At 38.7% G+C, this 14,636-nt stretch overlaps 1 protein-coding gene across 1 annotated transcript in view; it reads left to right on the top strand.

Annotated features, from left to right (window-relative positions):
• igf1ra (insulin-like growth factor 1a receptor) overlaps positions 1-14,636 on the top strand; it is a 248,546-nt gene that overhangs the window by 193,539 nt on the left and 40,371 nt on the right. Inside the window, exons 11-12 of the mRNA XM_061925030.2 lie at positions 11,440-11,723; positions 11,795-11,937. Coding sequence (XP_061781014.2) covers positions 11,440-11,723; positions 11,795-11,937 — 427 coding nt within the window. The remainder of the gene's footprint in view (positions 1-11,439; positions 11,724-11,794; positions 11,938-14,636) is intronic.

Here is a 14,636-nt window from a genome sequence, read left to right as displayed (position 1 = left end):
AGTCACACTAGAGTATAAGTCACATTTTTTGGGGAAATTTATTTGATAAAACCCAACACCAAGAATAGACATTTGAAAGGCAATTTAAAATAAATAAAGAATAGTGAACAACAGGCTGAACGTTGTGTGTACGTTATATGAGGCATAAATAACCAACTGAGAATGTGCCTGGTATGTTAACGTAACATATTATGGTCAGAGTCATTCAAATAACTATAACATATAGAACATGCTATACGTTTACCAAACAATCTATCACTCCTAATTGCTAAAGCCCATGAAATCTTATACGTCTAGTCTCTTACGTGAATGAGCTAAATAATATTATTTGATATTTTACGGTAATATATAGTAGTATATAATATACAGTGGAACCTCGGTTTACGAACCCCTCTATTTGCAAACTTTTCTATTTACAACCTTTTAGATGACGCCAAATATGCCTCTGTGTGCGAACGCTTCAATCAGTCACTCATTTTGTGTCACGCCTGCAGGCGGAGCCCCTCTACGTCACTTTTGCTGCACAGGACTCTCCTAGTCACTTCTCAGCACTTCAGCCTGTGTGTCTTTTTTGTATGTTTTTCCCCCTTTGACAAGTTTTGTCCATTCTGCTAAGTCCATATGAGTCCCAAAAAGACAAAAGACCAGCGTGGAAAGAACGAGAGAATGGCTGTGGAGTTTAGAAAAAGATTATTTGCGAGGATTACATTAATGCCGCTTACAAGTATGTAAATCAAGTTTTAATTGTGATGAGACTGGACACACAGCGATCGAGGTACTGTATCATAAACAACACCATGATGTCTGCCGGTGGAATCATTATGGTCGTCTGTGACCATGCATCTCTGTTTTAGCGATGACTTTGGTGTCTTAAAAAGCTCTCAACTTCACATGTCTGTTCAGTTGGCAGTGAGTCCTGTGTTTCCCCTCCTGGGGAGACGCTGCCTGGAAATGTACATCTGGAATGTAGAAGAATGAGGGAAGAGCCCCTGAGCTCGCACTGTCTAGTGAACTCTTGAAGACAAACAGAAAGTAAGAAAAGACAAACAGGTGGGGGAAAACTTTGGCTTCTAAGGTCGAGAGCTCATAATGTGTCCCCACTCGATGCAAGGTGTCATAACGGCTTTCATCTAAGGATCCCGTTACGTAAAAGTAGCTCTTTTTTTAGCAGGCCGGGTCACGACACCGGCTGTAGTAACTCACTTAGTTATAAGGTCACACTTCAGTCAGCTGAGGACCTGCTCATGACGTTGGCACTGCCCTGTTTAACCCGACACTTTTAGGTCACAGCATTCCTAAAAACAGACTTCGATTCATGCATCTGCACACAAAAGTGAACGTTATATTTTTGGTGCCATTTCTTCGCTGCTTGGCTCTCGGGATTGTACCACACCACTTCTAACTGCCTGGGAGGAATGTTAACATGTGTGTGTGTGACTGCTCTTTCCCAGGCATCAGTCTGCCTTTTTGGGACAGACGGACGGACGGGGGGGGAATCATGTCTCCTCAAACACTTCAAGCTTTCATCTTGGGAAACTTGCTACTATTCCCATACACTTTTTATAAACCACTTTCACAAACAAACATAGATGTAATGAGTCGACACACCTGTTTAGATACAGAAAGAGCTATTTAAGGGGAAAGCGATTATAGAGACTGCTACAAGTAGGGCTGTGTGATATGTCTAAAAAATGTTTTGTATTGGTTAGGGTTGTACGGTATACCGGTATTAGTATAGTACCACGATACTAATGAATCATTTTCAGTACTATACCGTCTCTGAAATAGGAAATTTGTGGGGTATTGTGAAGAAGAAGCTGAAAGACACCAGACCCAATAATGCAAATGAGCTAAAGGCCGCTATTGAAGCATCCTGGGCATCCATAACACCTCAGCAATGCCACAGGCTTATTGCCTCCATGCCACGCCGCATTGATGCAGTAATCTGTGCAAAAGGATTCCCAACCAAGTACTGAGTGCATTAATTGACATTTTCAAATGTTGATTTTGTTTTGCTGTTATAAATCTTTTTTTTTTACTTGGTCTGAGGAAATATTCTAATTTTTTGAGATAGGATTTTTGAGTTTTATTAAGCTGTATGCCATAATCAGCAATATTAATATAATAAAAGGCTTGCAATAATCCAGAATGTATGACATTTTTGTTTTTTAATTGCATTGAAGAAAATAAAGAACTTTATCACAATATTCTAATTTTCTGAGGCAGTCCTGTATATTTTGTTTACAAACTTAGGAAATACAGTATGTCCCTGGACACACGAGGACTTTGAATATGACCAATGTATGATCCTGTAACTACTTGGTATCGGATCGATACCCAAATTTGTGGTATCATCCAAAACTAATGTAAAGTATCAAACAACAGAAGAATAAGTGATTATTTCATTTTAACAGGTGTGTAGATAGAACATGTTAAAAGAGAAAGTAAGCAGATATTAACAGTAAATGAACAAGTAGATTAATAATAACATTTCTACCACTTGTTCTTAATAATGTAGACAAAATAATAGGTAGATAAATGACACAATATGTTACTGCATATGTCAGCAGACTAATTAGGAGCCTTTGTTTGCTTACTTACTACTAAAAGACAAGTTGTCTTGTATGTTCACTATTTTATTTAAGGACTTAACTGCAATAAAAAAAACATATGTTTAATGTACCCTAAGATTTATTGTTAAAATAAAGCCTATAATGCCTTTTTATTGTGATCCCCTTTATTTAGAAAAGTTACGAAAAGTGCCGAAATAATTTTAGTACCGGGACCGGTACCAAAATATTGGTATCGTTACGACACTAGTATTGGTCGATATTGATAATTATTGATATTTTTTATGACCTATAAAAAATAAGGACCGGCAGAAAAATACATTAAATGTAAACTTTTTTATTTAAAATGTAACCGTCCTCTGATTATAATCCCCTCAGCTATCAAGGCAGAAAAGAAAGGAAATGTCAACACAAGCACTCAAACAGTCAATGCAAACTAAATTCTAAAAACACATTGAACACTTAACATTAACCTCTTAAAATGATGGTGCAGACATAAGGAATATGTAAGAATTGTAAATAAATAGTGCAAAGTGTGAAAATGTAAGTACTATTTTTTGCAGGTTTAGTGCCAGGAAGTTACAGCTGTGCTCTAACGGGTGTTGTGGTATTACGGGTCTTAGACTACGTTTACACCAAATCAGATTTATTTTTTTAAATCAGATTTTTTCCCAATTGACTGTAAGTAAAATGTGATCTTTATCTGACTCCAGTATAAACGCGCATAGGCCCCAATGTGGCCCCAAAGTGGCCTCGACGTCACTTGCAAGAGCAGTTGGATAAAGTTGAATAAAGTTGGATAAAGTAAAAAAAAATAAGGGAAGTTGTTCAGATTCCAAAGATAAGCAAGGAAGTCGGTACTATAAAAACGAGTGTTTTTTTACGTGAAAATAAAGTAATATCTATGAATGGATATATATAGTGTAAAATAGTTGGGAGGGTTGTAATATTTTTATGGCTGATAAGTAGAGGCATCACGGACATCAGCGTGGATCTACCTTTTAACTCACTCAAGTAAACAACTTAATTAATCTACGTAACGCTATTTTAGTATATGTTAGTTGGTAGAGTGGCTGTGCCAGCAACTTAAGGGTTCCAGGTTCGATGTCCGCTTCCACCATCCTAGTCACTCCCGTTGTGTCCTTGTATATATTCATATATTACATACAGCCTAATAATTGTGCACTATTGACTAGTGATGCACGGAAAATTTGGCAACCGAAAAAAAGACTTTACTCACCGAAACTGGACGTTATAATGAAATATCCACTTCCACTGGCGGGCTGCGTCTTTCCCCGTGCACACGGATGACGTAGCTCACCCAAAGCTGACGGAAAAGTCGCATATAGATCGCATTGCCGTTTAGACTGAAGTCACGTTTGAAAAGATCGGATTTGGATTACCGTATTTTTCGGAGTATAAATCGCACCGGAGTATAAGTCGCACCTGCCGAAAATGCATAATAAAGGAGGAAAAAAACATATATAAGTCGCACAGGAGTATAAGTCACAACTATGAAAAAAAACTGCGACTTATAGTCCGAAAAATACGGTACCTCCTAATCCGATTCGAAGCACTTTGGAGAATTTAGAATGGCAAAAAAAATGTAAACAGTGTAAACGGGTCTTCGTGGAGACGAGAGCTTTGTATAATTCACTGTGGTCCGTTTGGAAAAAAAAACTAAAAACCTGCCATACTTTCAAGGTGACATTTCCTGAAACTGGACATTCACCGAAACTGGACGTTATAATGAAATATCCACTTCCACTGGCGGGCTGCGTCTTTCCCCGTGCACACGAATGACGTAGCTCACCCAAAGCTGACGGAAAAGTCGCATATAGATCGCATTGACGTTTAGACTGAAGTCACGTTTCAAAAGATCGGATTTGGATTACCGTATTTTTCGGAGTATAAGTCGCACCGGAGTATAAGTCGCACCTGCCGAAAATGCATAATAAAGAAGGAAAAAAACATATATAAGTCGCACTGGAGTATAAGTCACAACTATGAAAAAAAACTGCGACTTATAGTCCGAAAAATACGGTACCTCCTAATCCGATTCGAAGCACTTTGGAGAATTTAGAATGGCAAAAAAAATGTAAACAGTGTAAACGGGGTCTTCGTGGAGAAGAGAGCTTTGTATAATTCACTGTGGTCCGTTTGGGAAAAAAAACTAAAAACCTGCCATACTTTCAAGGTAACATTTCCTGTCTTATCAACAATGTGTTTGCTCTCTGCAGTACTCATTTTTAATTCTCTTCTCACTCTATGCAAAGAATCAACAGCGAGACAACAAAATGGCGCAACCAAATAGGTAGTTGATACTGTTGCCTGATTGGCTGTCAGTGATCACTTCCTGCTTTGCAGAGAGCAAGTGCCTTTGTTCATGCAACCGTCCTTGCTTTGCAACTTCCGGTTTCTTTCGACGTAAAATAAATTAAAAATGATCGAACGGATAACCCATTTTTTATTGATAGTAATAACATGACTGTCGCAATATACTATATTGATATCGTTTTATCGCCCAGCACTAATTGCTACACACACTAATTCAACTTTACATTTGGCTTTCACTTACCTGAACACTCACCACTTTATTACTTACTTAGCTCTGATAAAGATCTACTGTGCAATGTTTTTTAACATTTTATTATGTTTTAAAATTTCAAATTGTTTTATTATTGTTGTTGTCTTAAGTAGGGATGATGTTTGATAAGAAATGATCGAGTTCGAGCCTATTATCGAATCCTCTTATCGAACCGGTTCCTTATAGATTCTCTTATCGAGTCCAGATAGGTTGTTGTATATGGAAAAAAACACAATATTTGGTTTAACAAAAGCTCACTTTTATTACACAAGAAAAACATTTAATCTAATTAATAAATAAATATTGACTGTTACCCCCTTAAAAAAAAATATATATATATATTGACTGTTGTTACCCAAAGTATATTAAGTGGGATTTTTCAGAAAAACAAATATATACAGTAACACAAAAACAACCTGTCTCTGTGATCACTATAGGTGTATAAATAATAATATAGTGTTAAATAAAATCAGTCCCTTGGGCACAAAATTTAAAATAATACAGCTCTCCAAAAAGTGCACTTTTGCTGCTATTTGACATAACTGTTTGTTATGATGCTTTGACATTTTTGCACTTTATTTCTTTATTGAAAGAAAATTCTATGAAGAGAAAAGTTGTTTGCAAATGTGGTTACAATGCTAAAAAATGAAAAGTTAAAGCTAAAAAAAGAAATAGACTTTATTGAGTTAACATTATTTCTTTATAGGGGGAAAGATGTGATGTTATGAGCTAGGGAATATAACAACTACACTACCCAGCATGCAACGGGAGTGACGAGCATGCGCGGTAGCCCCGAAAAGTGTTGTTGCATGTCGCCACCTGGCAGCTAAGAATGAGGTTATGAGCACGCTGTGAAAGTAAACGTCAAGAACTCAGCCAACACGCCTCGTCTGCATTATTTATAATTAGACAGACAACACATATACAGTGTGATTTTGTTTTGTTTACAAGGAAAGAAAAACAAAAGTTAAAAAAGGGAGATGTCATATATGTATGTGCTGCGGTTGCATTAAGAACGTTGCGACAGCTGCCGTAAAGGAGGTGCGTTGCTAGCCTGGTTGCTATGTTTCCTTTTGGTCGTAAAAGTGTTCGTCATGTGTTTGTACCCTGCTCAAATCTCTCAGTAAAGTTATTCATTGGATTATACCTTTTTGTTTTGAACTTTATTACACCTTGGAGCGCTTTTTCCGGTCCATTGTTTTTCCTGCTTTCCCTATCTGCGCCTAATGACTGAGCTACGTGCCGTCATTTCTGGTCGTTCCCAGGGATTCGAATAAAGAACCAACTCTTTTTCTTTACTATAGTGGTCTCGATAACGGGTACCGGTTCTCAAAAAGGGATTCGAGTCTGAGGACTCGGTTCTTTTCTTAACGAACAACCAGGAAAACCGGTTTCGAGTATCATCCCTAGTCTTAAGTCTATTTTATGTAGGTTTGTTTTAAAAGCACTGAGCTGGATTGCTGTCCAATTTCGTTGTTTCCATACAATGACAATAAAGGTATTCTGATTCTGATTCTGACAAGCAGTAAACTTTTTTTCTTTTCCATATACCGTATTTTTCGACTACAAGTCGCAGTTTTTTTCATAGTTTGGCCGGGGGTGCGACTTATACTCAGGGGCGACTTATGTGTGAAATTATTAACACATTACCGTAAAATATCAAATAATATTATTTAGCTCATTCACGTAAGACAGGGGTCGGCAACCCAAAATGTTGAAAGAGCCATATTGGACCAAAAATACAAAAAAAATCTGTCTGGAACCGCAAAAAATTAAAAGCCATATTACATACAGATAGTGTGTCATGAGATATAAATTGAATTAATATGGCTTAAAGGAAACTAAATGACCTCAAATATAGCTACAAATGAGGCATAATGATGCAATATGTACATATAGCTAGCCTAAATAGCATGTTAGCATCGATTAGCTCGCAGTCACGCAGTGACCAAATATGTCTGATTAGCACTCCAACAAGTCAATAACATCAACAAAACTCACCTTTCATGCACAACCTTAAAAGTTTGGTGGACAAAATGAGACAGAAAAAGAAGTGGCATAAAACACGTCCTAGAAAGTTATACATGTAAACAAACTACGGTGAGTTCAAGGACCGCCAAAATTAGTAGGACAAAACGGCGCTCGCCAAATACTCGAATCAGTGAAGCATGTTTATTATAAACAGTGTGCTTTATAACAATTAGGGAGGTTTGTGTCATGTTTGTCCTCCTACAGAAACCATATTAAAACAAAAAATAGATTGTTTTCCCCTCATCTTTTTCCATTTTTCATACATTTCTGAAAAAGCACCAGAGAGCCACTAGGGCGGCACTAAAGAGCCGTAGAGCCGCGGGTTGCCGACCCCTAACGCAAGAGACTAGACGTATAAGATTTCATGGGATTTAGTGATTAGGAGTGACCGATTGTTTGGTAAACGTACAGCATGTTCTATATGTTATAGTTATTTGAATGACTCTTACCATAATATGTTACGTTAACATACCAGGCACCTTCTCAGTTGGTTATTTATGCGTCATATAACGTACACTTATTCAGCCTGTTGTTCACTATTCTTTATTTATTTTAAATTGCCTTTCAAATGTCTATTCTTGGTGTTGGGTTTTATCAAATAAATTTCCCCCAAAAATGCGACTTATACTCCAGTGCGACTTATATGTGTTTTTTCCCTTCTTTATTATGCATTTTCGGCAGGTGCGACTTATACTCCGGTGCGACTTATACTCCGAAAAATACGGTACTTGATGCCCTGTTCTGATAAAACCTCCGTAATGCTAATGCACTTTGGATGCACTAATCATTTAAGGCTCCCGTTGCCACCTCTCTTTCCATACTTAAAGAAAGATATTAATCCTTGGCAAGAACATTTAATTCCAGTATACATCTTTTGTCTGTGTACTGTATCAATATCTTATCAGGGATCTTCTTGTCAGTCAATTGAATGCCATTAGAAAGCCTGTTTTGTTGCGTTTTAAATGATGCCCTATCTGTAAGTAATATTCCTTTATGTGTTGTGCCAATTGAAAAGGTGGCAAATATTTCAAAAACATCTTATTCTGCTGTTTCTTAAAGTGCAGCCATTCCAGTGTCTGAGTGTAGTATGATCTTCATATCTTGAAAAACAAGGCTTGCGATCATTGAGGCCAGAACCGTAACTCCAAAATCTGGCACCAAACTCTATCCCGCAAGATGACAAAGCTCGCCCCCACAGAGTGGTGTTTATCAGAGACTATCTCCAGAATTTGGAAGTAAAAAGAATGGATCGGAGTGACCTCGAGCCAACGAAGAACTTTGTGGGATCATTGGGAGTGCTGTTCGTGCGAGAGCGACCAACATGACCACGTTGCTCAAGGACTGGACTGCCATCCCACAGCAGTGTGTGACCAGCATGCGGAGACACTTCCAGGCTGTTGTGGCTTGTAGGGTTGTGGCTCAGCTGTTGCTCATAAGCCTTTAACTATCAAATTCACCAAAGAACAGTGAACAAGAGGTAACAACAGCAGTAGCCTAGCAAATATTTCAAACAAAGCACATCCTTCCCACAGATGGATCATTTTGTAAGGGAATAAACAGGCTTTCCAACGGTATAACATCTATTTTATTTGTCTGTAGCTTTATTGCCAATGATCTATGTTTGTCCACTGATGTCTTGAACCAAGTGTGTGCACTTTATCCACATTTCATGTTTACATGCTGTTGTCCAATGCAATAGTTGCCACATAAATCATTCAGATAGGGAGAGGAAACAAGTGTTAGCAACACTAGCATCACTGTGAGCTACAGTGCTAACATCACAGTCACATTTCAACAGCAACATCATTCTTTGTTAGTCTCATCACTGGAGAACAACAACACGATCAACTCCCACGTCTGTCGCTGACTGAGTGATATTTAGCGATGGGGAGCTTTCACATTTGAACCGATATGGTGCTAACTGGGAATCGATACTGGTACTCAAAGGTACCAGTTTTCGCCACTTTTTTGTGTTGATGTGGTAATAAATGTTGTTTTGTTTAATAATAAATACATTATACTTTTAAGGTTAACACGGATTTAATAATGATGTGCTGTCTAGGTGTTTTATCTCAGTTTCTTATACTTTTTAGTCTCATTCTTCAGTTTGTCCGCTGTAGTCAGGAAGTAGTCTTTGCCATTAAGTTGTATGCGCCAGTCTTGTCTTTTGTTGAGCCCTACCAAGTGTTTATACTTTAAGTATTGTAATGTGTATCGTAGTTGTTGTCCAACAATCCATGTTGTTTTGCTTATCTGAAGTTGGGTCTCGGGGGCAGCAGCCTAAGCAGAGAAGAGCCCAGACTTCCCATAAAGCATATCTAATGTAAATTAGCATCGAGCTAAGGCATTTTGAGAAACCTTACTTTTGAGCGCTTTCTATCTTGAATGCTTGCTGTGTTGGCGTGGAAAATTGCAACATTACCTAGAGTCCACTAAAAATACGCCCATACTTGCCAACCCTCCCGGATTTTCCCGAAATTTAGCGCCTCTCCCGAAAACCTCCCGGGACAAATTTTCTCCCGAAAATCTCCCAGAATTCAGGCGGACCTGAGTGACGTGTCGACAGCCTGTTTTCACGTCCGCTTTCCCACAATATAAACAGCGTGCCTGCCCAATCACGTTATAACTGTAGAATGATCGAGGGCGAGTTTTTGGTTTCTTAAGTGGGTTTATTGTTAAGCAGTTTCATTAACGTCCTCCCAGCGCGGTAACAACACACAACTGCAGTCACGTTTTCGTCTACCGTAAAGCAGTTCGTCTGCCGTAAACAGCAATGTTGTGACACTCTTAAACAGGACAATACTGCCATCTACTGTGCATGCATATGTGACAATAACATCTACGGCTTTTAGAGAGTGCAGTGCACAACTGCGCACACAACAAGGAGACGAAGCAGAATGCATCATCAGAGAGGGTGTTCAGCATGGTTAGAAAAATAGTGACAGAGAATAAAACAAGGATGGACAATTCAACCCTTAACTCAACAATGAGTAGATGAGTGTTATGTGTGTGTATATGTGTAAGTAAATGAACACTGAAATTCAAGTATTTCTCTTATTTATATATATATATAATAATATATATATATATATATATATATATATATATATATATATATATATATATATATATATATATATATATATATAGCTAGAATTCACTGAAAGTCAAGTATTTCTTATATATATATATATATATATATATATATATATATATATATATATATATATATATATATGAAATACTTGACTATATATATATATATATATATATATATATATATATATATATATATATATATATATATATATATGAAATACTTGACTTGGTGAATTCTAGCTGTAAATATACTCCTCCCCTCTTAACCACGCCCCCGCCCCAACCACAGTTATCGGAACATCAACGTTTTTTTTATTAAAGCTCTCAGCACACATAAACCTTCTTAAACTTTGGACTATTTCTTTGTCATGCAGGTGCAAATAAACAACATCTCTTTGATAGTAGGTAAGATTGCATTTTAGCCTCATCCCTCACTAGAAGAGTGAGTGAAGAATGCACTACCGATCTAAATCCGAAAGAGAAAGACACGACACAGATGTTGCTGGTGGTTGTTTGAACACACTGCAGCTAGACCTGGATAGTCCCACTCCTTAATGATTCAGTTGCACGCAGGATTCTCACAGGAATGAGGCAAAAATACAACCTTACCTACTGTAAGTAGACCAACTGTTTGGATCCGTGTCACATTTCCAACTCAAGAATCAGACTTTCCCCGCCAATGGCATGCCAGTGTGAGCCAGCTACCCCGCGGCTTTCACAGGTTTCTGTTAGCCTTGCAGCTCTCTTGCGCCGTCAGCACCTGTCTGCCCTCGGTAACGACAGCTTCTGGCATCATCGCTCTTTCGGGCCTGGCTCCACTTTACTGTGATTTCCGTGCAGCCGCATCCAATTTGTCATTATCATTCAATAGCCTTCATTTTTTTTCCCCCACCCCCTTTCTCTTAGCACACCATCATCTGTCTGCCTCGCTGTGATCCGTCTGAGCTCATCCGGCTCCACAGCTCCGTGGGGAGTAGTTTAGAGCATCTGGACCGATGGCACGCACTCACACTCATGCAAGCATGTCCAGTGGGATGTTACTAAGCGTGGTGTTAAAACATTCAACCGTGATTAGTTATAATATGATTTTCTGTTTCTTCCTGTCAGTTTTACTCTAAATGACATCAATTGCATTGTTACTCTGTTTTCCAGGCCGCAAGACCGGCGCCGTAGAGATGTCTTTGGCTTGGCAAACAGCACCCTGTTGCATGATGGAGGCTGGAGGGGCAACAACACGTTTGGCCCAGGTGACAACAGGACAGGAATTCCTCCTCTCATTGAACACCCCTTCTCGGAAGACAAGAGCACGGCGGAAAGTTTGGAGATTCCCAACTTGAGGCCCTTCACCGTCTACCATATCGACATCCACGCCTGCAACGAGGAGGTGGGTCACTGCAGCGCGGGCGCCTTCGTCTTTGCCAGGACCAAACCCGCAGGTAGGAGTCTTGGTGATGCCGGGATGTAACGTTCTCGCCGCCATGTTGACGGTGCGTGTGCATTCATCCAGATAAAGCAGATGACATTCCTGGAAAAGTGATCGCCGAGAGGAACGACAAGATGGAAGGTTGTGTGGTGCTGCATTGGCCTGAGCCCATCATTCCAAATGGGCTCATCCTGATGTATGAGATCAAGTTTCGTTTGGGGGCTGAGGTAACACAAATCATACCTCCATCTTCTATATCATCTTCGTATCATCATAAAAGTTGACTAAACCAGCTACAAACCCCGTTTCCTTATGAGTTGGGAAATTGTGTTAGATGTAAATATAAATGGAATACAATGATTTGCAAATCATTTTCAACCCATGTCCAGTTGAATATGCTACAAAGACAACATATTTGATGTTCAAACTGATAACATTTTTTTTTTTTGCAAATAATCATTAACTTTAGAATTTGATGCCGGCAACACGTGACAAAGAAGTTGGGAAAGGTGGCAATAAATACTGATAAAGTTGAGGAATGCTCATCAAACACTTATTTGGAACATCCCACAGGTGTGCAGGCTAATTGGGAACAGGTGGGTGCCATGATTGGATATAAAAGTAGATTCCATGAAATGCTCAGTCATTCACAAACAAGGATGAAGCGAGGGTCACCACTTTGTCAACAAATGCGTGAGCAAATTGTTGAACAGTTTAAGAAAAACCTTTCTCAACCAGCTATTGCAAGGAATTTAGGGATTTCACCGTCTACGGTCCCTAATATCATCAACGGGTTCAGAGAATCTGGAGAAATCACTGCACGTAAGCAGCTAAGCCCGTGACCTTCGATCCCTCAGGCTGTACTGCATCAACAAGCGACATCAGTGTGTAAAGGATATCACCACATGGGCTCAGGAACACTTCAGAAACCCACTGTCAGTAACTACAGTTGGTCGCTACATCTGTAAGTGCAAGTCAAAACTCTCCTATGGAAGGCGAAAACCGTTTATCAACAACACCCAGAAACGCCGTTGGCTTCGCTGGGCCTGAGCTCATCTAAAATGGACTGATACAAAGTGGAAAAGTGTTCTGTGGTCTGACGAGTCCACATTTCAAATTGTTTTTGGAAACTGTGGACGTCGTGTCCTCCAGACCAAAGAGGAAAAGAACCATCTGAATTGTTATAGGCGCAAAGTTGAAAAGCCAGCATCTGTGATGGTATGGGGGTGTATTAGTGCCCAAGACATGGGTAACTTACACATCTGTGAAGGCGCCATTAATGCTGAAAGGTACATACAGGTTTTGGAGCAACATATGTTGCCATCCAAGCAACGTTACCATGGACGCCCCTGCTTATTTCAGCAAGACAATGCCAAGCCACGTATTACATCAACGTGGCTTCATAGTAAAAGAGTGCGGGTACTAGACTGGCCTGCCTGTAGTCCAGACCTGTCTCCCATTGAAAATGTGTGGCTCATTATGAAGCCTAAAATACCACAACAGAGACCCCCGGATTACAGAACTTAAGCTGTACATCAAGCAAGAATGGGAAAAAATTCCACCTGAGAAGCTTAAAAAATGTGTCTCCTCAGTTCCCAAACGTTTACTGAGTGTTGTTAAAAGGAAAGGTCATGTAACACAGTGGTGAACATGCCCTTTCCCAACTACTTTGGCACGTGTTGCAGCCATGAAATTCTAAGTTAATTATTATTTGCAAAAAAATAAATAAAGTTTATGAGTTTGAACATCAAACTTCTTGTCTTTGTAGTGCATTCAACTGAATATGGGTTGAAAAGGATTTGCAAATCATTGTATTCCGTTTATATTTACATCTAACACAATTTCCCAACTCATATGGAAACGGGGTTTGTACTAGCACACTGATTCTCCACTGGAACTTGGTAACTAGCTACATTTGTAGATGTTCAAACATTGAGGATAAAAATATAGCACGGTCCTTTGTTTATTGCCGCTGAATTGTTCCGAACATGATTGCGATAAATAAATGTGTCAATAGCTAGAGCATAAAAAAACCTTTTTGGGACTTTCTAAATATGTTTTTCAACGTTCTGATAGCACTCGAGACATAAAATATCCTCCTTTAATCACCTTTACACTTTTTAATTCAATATAGTAATGCTTAGCCAATAAGTGGCCACGGTATTGAACAGTGCACTCTGATTGGTTTGGTCTCCTTGGTCTCAGAATTTAGTTTTCAGTACAACCTGTCTAAGAGCAGACACACAGTGTCATGTTAGACCAGAGGTGTACGACTAGTTTTCATCGAAGGCCACTTTGCAGTTATGGCCACATCCAGAGGGCGGCTTGTAACAGTGAATATATATATCAATATAAAATGTATACTCGCCTCATAATGCTATTACATAATTACCTATGCATTTGATTAGGGATGTCCGATAATGGCTATTTGCCGATAACCGATATTTCAATATTGTCCAACTCTTTAATTACCGATACCGATATGAACCGATACCGATATCAACCGATACATGCAGTCGTGGAATTAACACATTATTATGCCTAATGTGGACAACCAGGTATGGTGAAGATAAGGTACTTTTTAAAAACATTTATAAAATAAGATAAATAAATTAAAAACATTTTCTTGAATAAAAAAGAAAGTAAAACAATATAAAAACAGTTACATAGAAACTAGTAATTAATGAAAATTTATAGAATTAACTGTTAAAGGTTAGTACTATTAGTGGACCAGCAGCACGCACAATCATGTGTGCTTACGGACTGTATCCCTTGCAGACTGTATTGACATATATTGATATATAATGTAGGAACCACAATATTAATAACAGAAAGAAACAATCCTTTTGTGTGAATGAGTGTGGGGGAGGGAGTTTTTTTGGGTTAGTGCACTAATTGTAAGTGTATCTTGTGTTTTTTATGTTGA

Source organism: Nerophis lumbriciformis, linkage group LG29 (genome assembly GCF_033978685.3).
Source record: "Nerophis lumbriciformis linkage group LG29, RoL_Nlum_v2.1, whole genome shotgun sequence".
NCBI classification, from domain to species: Eukaryota; Metazoa; Chordata; class Actinopteri; order Syngnathiformes; family Syngnathidae; genus Nerophis; species Nerophis lumbriciformis.
The sequence above is the reverse complement of the archived record's forward strand: the minus strand, read 5'-3'. Positions and strand labels throughout refer to the sequence as shown.